This window comes from Chrysochloris asiatica, unplaced genomic scaffold (genome assembly GCF_000296735.1).
Source record: "Chrysochloris asiatica unplaced genomic scaffold, ChrAsi1.0 scaffold00194, whole genome shotgun sequence".
Lineage (NCBI taxonomy): Eukaryota > Metazoa > Chordata > Mammalia > Afrosoricida > Chrysochloridae > Chrysochloris > Chrysochloris asiatica.
Genome location: NW_006408712.1, coordinates 1,534,815 through 1,546,630, shown reverse-complemented (window position 1 = coordinate 1,546,630; position 11,816 = coordinate 1,534,815). Strand labels below are relative to the sequence as shown.

The following is an 11,816-nucleotide window of genomic DNA, read 5'->3' as shown; positions in this document are numbered from 1 at the left end:
AAAAAAAAAAAGTACATTAATAAGCTGGTTCCCATTATGGTCACCTGAGGCTTAATCCATAGGGACCACTAAAGAAGGGTATAACATGCACCACAGGATTGACTCACTTGAGGATGGGAAGTGGGCATTTAGGTACCAACTGCTATCCTATATTGAATTGTTCCCAAGGATACAAATAAACTCTTCACACTTTGAGGAAGCCCCTGGGGGCATATAATGTACCTTTAGATAACAAAGAGCAGAGGGCTCCACATTATATACTTGCTGTAAGACATTGATGATAGAGTGTCCACCATAGCACTACTGAAATCAGGTGGGCCTCACCAAGCATCTGCAGTGTGATACAAAGGAAAGAGCAGGGCTCAGCAGTCAAGCAAACATCTATTCAAATCTTGGGTCTAACAGGCTATTTAACCTTTCTGAACTTTCCCTTTTCCTTCAATTATATGGCAAGTATAATACATATCCTAAAGAGTTTTTCTAAGTGCTTGACCCATACTTGGTGTTCCATGTATGTAAGCTCATTTCTAATAGGCAGTCAGAAACTTACTGAAATTTATTTCTTTTGAGGAATTGAATCTTTCAAAATTATTCATCCTATTTAATGATAGCTATATCTCAGTGGATTTTTCATTGTTATTTAAGCAACATAGGAGATAAACTATTACTGACATGTATTTTCTTTCATAGGTTACCCAGGAGATTTCAGATGAAACAAGAGTTTTCCGTTTATTAGGATCAGACAGGTAATAATTTATTTGCTCTAGGTTAATTGCCAAAAGAATGCAAAGGTTGTTTGGTTAAATATACTGTCAGCTTGTAACTGTATATAAAACAAAATTTTTACAGGGCCCAACAACTTAGAGAAATTTCCCAGGATATTTATTGATAGTTTGACTGATTAAAGTATCATTTTCTCTATCTTTCATCAGTATAAGAATCTTGATTCTATAGTTATTGTCAACCAAACCAAATGTATTGATGAAACTGTTTAACGTCCTTGATAATGTGACTTATTTCAAGCCCCTTTGTCTTCTTCCTTTGTTCTGCTGTGTTACCTTCAGTTAACTATTACTAGATAAATCCAACAGATTGTGCTACTCTTCGCATTTGCTGTTATATCAGAAAGTGTTCAACTGAGATCAATCTAAACTAGAAAGAATAGTGTGGTCTCTTTGTGTTCAAATGAAAGTCCAAAGAATGCTTTGCTGTGGGATAATGGAATAATGCACTAGACTGCAAGGTTGGTGGTTCAAATTTACCAGCTGCTCTTCGGAAACCCTACATAGAGTTGCTATGAGTTGGAATTGACTCAGTGGCACTTAACAACTGCAACAATGACTAATAAAGAATTCCTGGTGGTGCTTTGTTCAGGCACTCAACTACTAACCAAACAGTGGGTGGTTCAAACCCACTAGCTGTTCCATGGGGAAAAGATGTAGTAGTCTTCAATCATAAAGATTTTACAACCTTGAAAACTCTGGGCAGTTCTCTGTCCTGTAGGGTCACTGAATGAGAATCAACTCAACAACACATACCAACAACAACCCTGGTTGATTAAATTAGAGGTGATTTTATTTATTTATTTTTCTTTCTTTCCTTTTTTTTAAGAGTATTCATTGAGTATCAATACCAAGAGGAACAGGAGAGTGGGAAATTTCCCAGATCTGTCTTCTCTTTTTCCCTTTTTTCTATAATGCATAATGTTGTTAAGTGCCATTGAGTTGGTTCCAACTCATAGTGACCCTGTATAAGATTTCCAAGGAGCAGCTGGTGGGTTTGAACTGGTGACCTTGCAGTTAGCAGTGCTTAGCCTACAGCACCACACCAGAACCCCAATGCATAATATGAAGTTTAGATTAACTTTTAATTATTTTCATTACAAAAATAAGTGCTAGTTTTAAAATTTTTCATAAAGTATATATATGCTATTTTCCTCCCCTTCCCTGTTACATACTTTTTCTCTACATGCATATATTTTTATTTGATTCTCAACCCTTTCCCCTTGACAGGTTAAATGCTGTGGTATGGCACTTGACTGATATTTTTTACCCCCTGTCAGTCATTTCATTGGACTCTTTCTGTGTGACCTTGTTCTATGGACAAGAGAGAGAGAGGCCCTATTTGATCATTTTATCTTTGTCAACCTTGTATTTTTAAGTACCTTGAAAAGAGAATATTGGATAGTTATCTCTTTTTCATTTAGTCCTGTTTTATTTTCTGAGCCCATCTTCCAGTTCCTTCTTGTTAGTGTGTATATTCCTAAAGCATTATTTTACCTTTTATTGGCATAGATGAGTGATCATATAGTTTTGTTTCTTAGTGGAAGTAAGGCAGACTCTCCTGAAATAGTTGAATTCATAAATTCAACAACTGTTAATCAGTTGTGTTTTTAAGAGTTAAAATATCAGTCTGAGTGTGATTATACGGAGGGCCTTCCAAAAGTTCATGGAACAATGGAATTGAAATATAATTGAATTGTCCTATGAGCTTTTTGAAATCCCCTCAGAGAAAAAGAGGAAGACCCCCAACGAGATGGATTGGCCAAGTGGCAGCGTCGATGGACTCAAGCGTGGCAACAGTAGTGAGGCTGGTCCAGGATTGGGCAGTGTTTCGTTCTGTTATGCATAAGGTCGCTATGAGTCGGTACTGACTCGATGACACCTAACAGCAACAACAATAATGATCCTTTGATATTCCTATAAGACTGTAAACAATATTCTTTCCTAGTCTGTCTGATGTTAGTATTTGAAGCATGCAGTTTCTGTTTTTACTCTTAAACAAGCCTTTTGTTTTGGTTTAATTACAGGGTTGTCGTTTTGGAAAGCAGACCAACAGAAAATCCTACGGCACACAGCAATCTCTACATCTTGGCTGGACATGAGAATAGTTACTAAGCAACAGAAACTGACAGGAAAATGAATATATTCCATATGAAAGCAAAGCATTTTAGGGAAATTTAGTACAAACTGCACTGTGGTTTGCTTTAACTGTTATGGGTTCTCTCAATGATCTGTACTTTAGAATTCAATATTTTCTGTAGCTGGAAACAGCTATTCTATCTCTTGCCACTGTGTGGTGGTTATATCAAGTTTGCTTAATAAAAGCTATTAGACAAATAGTTCTTTTTAGTTCCAGGAAACACAGTCTTTTTTTTAAAAGAAAAATAATGTTTATAACAAGGGTGCCATATTTTTAAATAACAACTCATGATTATCGTCAGAAAGATCAAGTTAGTGACAGTTTTCTCATTTTATACCATGTCCTTCCTTTTCTTAATGAACATAATTTGATAAAGAAATTATCAAACAAGACTTTCATATTTACATTGGCCATTCTGTAAGTTTTTGTAAGATAGAATATTTAATCTTTATTTATTAATCTCTTGCTGGAGTGGTGAAATGTATCTAATCTTTAGCAAAGGAGGGTTGCAGAGCAGCTTAAATTTTTTTATAATGTATAAAAAATATGTTTACCTTTTAGGAGTAGTATTTCAAGGGTTAAAGACAGTGTTTGGAGGTTCAATACATACGTGCAGTTTTGTTTAACAAAAGTATTTTGTAATGTAATTTAATGCAAAATTGCCTTAAAAGTAAGTTTCGTGTTTTCAACTACAAATAGTTGTAGGAGGTTAATACAGAAGATATTGATGATGGATGAAATATTGGAAGGGCTGTATGTGTCTAAGTTTGACTACCATGTATATGTACTCTTGACAAGCAGTAGAATATATCTGTGATTTTTTTTACATTAGGGATAATGCATACGAAAGTAAACTTCATATATATTATCATCCCTGATGTAGGAGACAAAGCATTTAACTGTTCATAATATGTTTTTTACTTATACTATACCAGAGGGGAATAAATGTAAAGCAACCGACTGCACATGTAATCATGGGGTTTTCACATATCTAGTTATTCATTTTGAATAGGTTTAAGGAAAAAAAAATCTTTACATGAAATTGAATTCCTAAAGGGATAATATAAATAAGTATTATAAAAACCAGTATTAGAAAAATAGGAGCAGATAGGGCCATTTTGGGGTTGTTTTTCCTTTGCTATTGTTAGTATTTCAAATTCAAGTGTCACATTCATACCTGCTCTTTTAATGAGTTTATTAAGTGTAGTTAGCATGAGATGATGAATTAGCAGGAGCAATCTACAGGTTTATACTGACCGATTGGTTACTTGGAGAGGAAAACAATATAACTATCTCATTTCATATTTAGCAGTTCTGTGAAATAGGTATTATCATCATCTCCATTTTTCAGATGAGGAAATATGGGTTTAGCAAGATGAAGTGACTGAACCCAATTCACACAGCAACTTAGTGGTTGAGCCAGACTTTGAGTCTTCTGACTCTGCTCTTTTCACTATGCAATATGCAAACAATAAGATGTTGTATAAATGCAATATTAAATATTGGTCCTTAAAAATGAACGTATGATATTTAAGTGAGTGTGTGGCTGTTTCTTTTGGGTATGTTAAATGGAGCCTCTGAATTGAGGGACACTAGATACAATAGATGGCAAGGGTACCATACTCAAAACAGGGACCATTTACATACTGGATACAAGACTAGCAGCCTCCTCTCTCCCCAAATCCTACCAGCCTTACCTGCAAGATTCTTTATTGGAAGGCTCTTTTCTGTGAAATCTGACCAGTGCCAGTAGAAAGACCTCATATGCTGGTGTCAGTGGTGTCAGAGATGTCCTGACTAAATGACCCAGCTAATATCTCCGCAGTAAGAGTGTATACCTCCTACCCCATGTGTCCAGCACTTGCAATCAGTCTCTTCGCCTTATACTATTAAAACGAGCAAACAACCAAGAGTTAGAAGATATATGAGAAAGCCTCTAACATGAAAGAGACAAAAGCAGTTAGAGGAAACAGACTGTACCATAGTAAAGACAGTGTGTGAAAAGAACAAAACACCTATTCAGAAAGATGTTGAGTCAAAATAGTATAAAAGGAGCATTCAAAAATAAAAGAGTTCTTGGAGGGAAAATATAGCATAACTGAATAATTTTCTGTTGTCAAGTGTTATGGAGTCAGTTCTGACTCATAGTGACCCTGTGTAGGGTTTTCAAGGAGCAGCTGGTGCGTCTGAGCTCTGACCTTGCAGTCAGGTGCTTAGCCTATAGTGCCACATCTAGGAGGTTTATAATGAAGAGTTTCAAATTTCAACAGAAGCAATGCCTTCAAAACCTTGAAATATTATTTCCAATGTAAAATTAGGTGTGCAGATAAACTATTAAATGTAAGGACAGAAAGAGTATAAATCAACTAAAATAAAGACACAGGATAACAGTAAGTGGGATTCATCCAGGTGAGAGAAAAAGGAAATCCCAGATAATAGTGTCATCTACAAAGATGATACAGAGACCATATTGAAGCATCAGAAACTCCTGAAGAGCTGTTTTCAAAAAGATTAATAAAATACCTGATCCACCTCACTGCTTTAAAAGACAACTACCAAAGAGAAAAAGTCCTTCTAAATATAGGAACCTACAGTAAGAACATGAAGGAGCTCTGGTAGCGTAGTGGTTACGAATCGGGCTGCGAACCTTAAGGTCAGCGGTTCGAAACTACCAGCCGCTCCGCGGGAGAAAGATGAGGCTTTCTACTCCCGTAAAGATTTACACCCTCGGAAACCCTATACAGGGTCGCTATGGGTCGGAACCGACTCGATGGCACACAACAACAACAACAACAGTAAGAACATGAGTGCAAATAATTTATTTGAGAGACCCCAGAAAATCAGAGGAGTATCTGAGATGGAGATTGGGAAGGAGGAAAAGTCAACAATGGAATGCATTACCAAAGTCATTGCAGTGTAGACAACAGAAGCTTGAGTTTACTAGGCCCTCCAAGACACTGTGATAGCTCTTTGAAAAACAGGTGGATGAGGCATTTATCCTGACTTACTCCCACCCAAGTTGAAAGTTGTAGTCAGACATTAGCTCCTGAACTACCAATTGCACATGAGAAAAGTAGGCTCTTTCACTGGAAAATAGTACAAAATTAATGTGAGCTCACATTGAACTGTCCACTGCCTTTGTAAGTACTCAAGGCAGTGAGCTTCAGCGAGTGTTGATAATGATTCTAAGCATATATTTATCGAAGATTTAAACCTAAAAAATAAAGTATGGCCAGTGGTAGAAGAGCATAATGTTTACATTATTTGACTAAAATTACAACAGTTTTATTCTAAGAGAATATGGTATTGTGGAGGTATGTTGTTGTGTGCTGTCGAGTCAGTTCTGACTCAGTGACCTTGAGGAGCAGCTTGTGAATTTAAACCACCAACCTTACAATTCTAACTGACCGTGAGGTTGAGGGTACCACACCAGGACTCCGTTGTGGAAGTGGGTACAAAAGTGTTCTAAATCCTCATCTTTCATAGTGGGAAGACAATGAATGATGCCTAATATCGCCAGTTAGCAACCTGAAGAAGAGAACTTGTCCAGTCTCAAATGAATGATAAAGATTCAAGGAATACTCCCCATACTAACCCTTGCAGAGGAGAGGGATTGTTCTCGTTTTTACAAATTGTAAACTTTTCCTAATCAATTTTACTTAAAAGTAAGAAACAAGCAAGTTGCTCACCCAGGAGACATCAAGGCAAGTGGTCGAGTGGCTTCAGGACAAACCCCCTTGCAAGACTAAGACTCAATGGGAATACACACTCTGATTAGTGACCACATTTGTCACCCGTAAGGGGAGGTGAGGGAAAAACAGCAGTGCAGCTGCGAGCTAAGCCCTACAACGCTCAATAGACTCCTGTGAACCCGGGTGGAGATCTGGTTGGCCAGCAGTGTGGCAAGACCTGGGGACTCGGGCCCAGAGTCAGTGACATAGTCACAGAGGACTAGAGTGGAGAGTGAAGCATCCAGCTGATAAGAAGAGAGGGCATATGCGTAAGAACACCCATACTTGTAGATAATACCCACTTGACCTGGCTTCAGTGCCTGGATGATCAGAGCTCAACTAGAAGAAGAAAGAAGAAGAAATAAAGAATAATGTGATACAATTTGATGAACTTGACCTACACCTATGAATGCAATAGCTCAAAAGAGGGTACAAATCTTTACAGCGAGGATCATTCACCCCCTCCATACACAGAGTATACAGGGATGGGCAACTTGGACATTTGCTACCCAAAATGGGTGGGCTACAAAGGCAAGAAGTGACTGGCTTACAAGCTTTCAAGAGGGAGCCTAGATCCAGAGGACATGGAGAAAGGTAGAATCTCCACTGAGTAGTATCCAATCTGTCCGTGTGGGGCTGATGAAAGGAAATGCTGATAGGTGTCTTGTGATACAATAGTGAATAATTGTTATCAGGACTTGATTGTGAGGGTTTTAAATGTAAAGGTAGACATTTTGTAGCAAAAAGCGGGGAGTGATTGACTTTGCAGTCCAGGAGCAGAGGTTCCCTGGGACCATCAATGGAGAAGAGCAGAGAGTGGGACCCTACCCAGAGAAGCAGTGATGCCAGAGATGGGGGCAGAGATGATGACGTGGAGAGAGGGAACGGTTGGGGACTCTGGACCCATACAGAGAGAGGGGCTGTGTGCTGATGACTGGAGGGTAGGCTTGCTGGGTATACCCTTTGGTTGGTTGATGATGCATGGAGGGGATTGTAACCATGGCAATGAAACAATATATGATAGGATGAATGTAAAGCTAATGTTTTCCCATATAAACTATCACATAATTCACAATAAAACATTGGGGGGGGAGTAAGAAGCATTTGTTAAGAATCTAATATGTTGACATGAAGAATGAATCCATTACTCTCACTATCACCATGTGTTAGCCATTGCACTTTTGGCTCTAGCCAGTTCAAGAAAAAAAAAAAAAACATAAGATGTAAAGATTTGAAAGGAATAAAATTACCATTTTTATTAGAAATTGTAAGTGGATATAATATAAATGTTTATATAAAATGTCTTAAGTTGTCTCGCCATATACCTGCAACAAACAAAATGAAACTGTACAAGTATACTGTTGATTGTATAGAAAACCGTTAAGAAGAAATAACAATGAAAGATATGATTGCTGTGCTGAAAAGGATAAAATATCACTGAACAAAATTGAAGAAAACCTCGTAAATGCCACATTATGCCACCTTGATGAATTAGATTAGATACTGTAAAAATGTCGATTAATATAAAAAGTCATTGTGATTCCCAGCAGATATTTTTGTTGTTGTTGAAATTGGTAAGTTGATTAAAAAACATAAGAAGCAAATACCCAGGGATAGTCAAGGCAATCTTTAAGGAAAACAAACTTGGGAGACTTAGACTACCAGTTATTTAGAGTGAATATAGAGCTGCTACAAAATAAAAGCAGAACAGTGCTAGGACACATCCATCAGAATAGCTAAAATGAAAGAAAACAAAGACACAAACCGGTAGACATACGGAATTCTCACACTGCTGCTAGTAGTGTAAATTGCTAAATTTTGTAAAACTAAAGCAGAACATACTTAGCCCTGTTGTCAATGTGCTGTTAAGTCAATTCTGATTCATAGCGACCCTGTGTGCAGCAGAACAAAACCCTGCCAGTGCTATGCCATTTCACAATCATGTCTAGTGTAGCTCTTGTAGCAGCCACTGTATCAGTCTGGGGGTCTTTGTCATTTTCTCTGACTCTACTAAGCATGATGTCCTCATCCAGGGACTGGTCCCTCCTGATAACATGTCCAAAATACATGCAACAGAGCCTCGCCAGCCCCTCTAGTGATGAGCATTCTGGCTGTACTGTCTTAAAAATTTTTAACTTTTTATTGTGAATTGATTGAAGGTTTATAGAGCAGATCGTCAGTTTCACATTCAACAAATCATACTAACTTTGCTTCTTTACAATGATTGCAATCTCTTTCATGTACCAATAGTTAACTGTATTTACCTCTGTTTAACTCTTGCATTCCTTCCTGTGTCTTTTGCTACCTTCATCTTTCCTCTGCTAAACTCCCGCTTCCAAGACAAATGTATTCATTCTTCTGGCAGTCCACGGTATATTCAGTATTCTTCACCAGCACCATAATCCAAAGAAATCAATTGTTCGGTCCTCCTTACTCATTGTCTAGGTTTTGCATGCAGTGATGCAATTGAAAATACCATGCTATGGGTCAAATGCACCTTAGTCCTCAAAGTGACATCTTTGCTTTGTAACACTTCAATGTGGTCTTCTTGCAGCACATTTGCCTGATGAAATATGTCAATTGATTTTTTTATTTAACTTTTTATTCTGAATGGGGTGAGGGTTTACAAAGTCATCATTCAGCAAACTAGACACTTTGTTTCATCTCAATGATTACAATTTCCCTCCCTGCAACATTGACCTTACTTTCTTCCTGTGGCTCCCCATTTACATCTTACATTTCACAAATGATCAAGGCAAAAATGTTTGATGTACACTTGGAAAACAAAAAAAATATGTGTTTATTTACATTTCCAAAGGGCACATTCTGCCAGTCAGCCTCCTGCCCCCAGGCACAGCCTTGCTCAGTCCATGGGCCTAGAGCCTGCAGCTGCTCTGTCTCCATGCCACCACCTCTGCCACCACCTCTGCTGTCACTGCTTTTCTAGGTAGGGATCTCACACTCCACTCATGCTCTTCTTTCTTCATGGTCCTGGGATTGTCTGTTCTTGAAAGATTAACTAACTGCTCCCTCCCTTTAGTTACACATCTTCTACAATTACAGTTGTGACTATCACAATCCTGCTAACACTCACAATTGAGTCATAAGATCCTATCACCATCATTCTCTAGCCCCTGTCACCAGATCCATCTGGAAGAGGGAAACTCTTCAGTAGGGATTCTACCTTACCCCCACTTCATTCATGAAAGCTTATAAACCAGCCACTTCATGCCTTTATAGACCTCCACCCCTCCCCCATTTTTTATAGCCAATGTCTAAATTTTTCGTCCCTATCAACCAAGTAACTAAGGAAACAGTGTTGTTTCTTGATACAAAGAATCCTCCCATTCTTGTTGGAATTTTGAGTCACTGCATTCATGGGCAAAAGACGAGCTCATCAAGTTGTAGCAATTTGTACTTGTTCACAGTATCAAACATCTTTGTGTTCCTTGATTCAAATTCTGGTCAACTAGCCATCCAAGCTAGGTCAAATGGGTACTAGGCTACAAGTTTTGGAGTTCATGCATACCTCCCTGCACTTCAAGCCAGCTGGCCACTTCACTTTCAGCTCTAGCCTCCAGGGGCTAGATCAGTGCCCATGGGCTTAGTTCACACATGTTGCTAAACTTCAGACCAGCCAGCCCTTCCTTTTCTTTCACATCTCAAGGTCAACAGGTGCCAATGGAACATGGCCAAACTCAGCCCATGTCTTCATTGCTGCATATCCCCTGCTTCCACTCAGAAGTAGACACAGGTGGTCACCAGTGAGCATACTATACTGCTGACAGCTTCCCTTTGAGATTCAGTCCTGAAAGGAGATTTCACCTGATGGGCTGCTTGAATATCAACTAAGCTTTTTGCTTAGTTAATATTCAGCTACGCTTTTTGCTTAGTTGATATGCAACCAGCCAAACAGTTGGCTTTTTTCCTGCAGGTCTTTCTTTCAATAAGGTTCTTCTATTCTCCCAGCAGTTCTGGATTGGTATGCATGTCTTAAAGTGGGGATGTTCCAACTCAGAAGGTTGTAGGTGAGACTCAGGATTCCACCTAAGGCCCCATAATCTACAGAGGCTTAGCAAGAAGCCTATTACCTGAACAAATTCTAATTCCCCTTTTAGCAAATCCAATCAGTTATAGGCTGAAGGAGAGCTTACAAATTTTCTGGCATCATAATTCCCAATATTCATTTCTATCACACATAAATGTGTTTTTCACAATAGTAGGCATGGGAAACTAAACCAGACAGCCAAACACATAAACATTTTTTCCCCTCCTTTACCCTGAAAATACCACTGACATCTTTGCTTCTGAACATTTTAAAGAAGTCTTGTGCAATACATCATTTGATTTCTTAGCTGCTGCTTCCATGAGTTTTGATGGTTGATTGAAGCCAAATTAAGTCTTTAACAACTTTAGTCTTTTCTCCATTTAATCGTGATATTATTTATTGGTCCAGTGGTGAGGATTCTTGTTTTCTTTACATTGAGGTGCAACCCATACCGAAGGCTGTGGTCTTTTATCTTCATCAGTATTTTAAGTCCTCTTCACTTTCAGCAAGCAAGGCTGTATCATCTACATATTGCAGGTTGTTAACTGTGCTCATGAAGAACCTGTACATAGACCAAGAGACAGTTGTTTGAATAGAACAAGGGGACTCTGATGGTTTAAAAATCAAGAATGATGGGTTGTATTCTTTCACTATACTTAATCTATTTAATGAGCAAATAATCCAGGAATCTGGATTATATGAAGAATTTGCATCAGGATTGAAGGAAGTCTCATTAACAACCTGCAATATGTAGATGATACAGCCTTGCTTGCCGAAAGTGGACTTATAATACTGGTGAAGATCAAGGACCACAGTTTTCAATATGGGTTGTACCTCAATGTAAAGAAAACAAGAATCCTTACCACTGGACCAATAAACAATATCCACATGGATGGAGAAAAGATTGATGTTCTCAAAATCTTCATTTTGCTTGGATCAACCATCAACACTCATGAAAGCAATAGTTAAGAAATCAAACAATGTATTGCATTAGACAAGACCTCTCAAGTGTTCAAGAGCAAAGATGTCAATTTGAGGACTGAGGTGCACCTAACCCAAGCCATGGTATTTTCAGTAACCTCATATGCATGTGAAAGTTCAACAGTGAATAAGGA

At 38.3% G+C, this 11,816-nt stretch overlaps 1 protein-coding gene across 1 annotated transcript in view; it reads left to right on the top strand.

Moving 5' to 3' along the window:
* MAP4K5 (mitogen-activated protein kinase kinase kinase kinase 5) overlaps positions 1-2,897 on the top strand; it is a 142,830-nt gene extending 139,933 nt beyond the window's left edge. Inside the window, 2 exon segments of the mRNA XM_006872337.1 lie at positions 654-746; positions 2,810-2,897. Of these exon segments, the coding sequence (XP_006872399.1) occupies positions 654-746; positions 2,810-2,897 (181 nt within the window).
* The last annotated feature ends 8,919 nt before the right edge of the window (positions 2,898-11,816 follow it).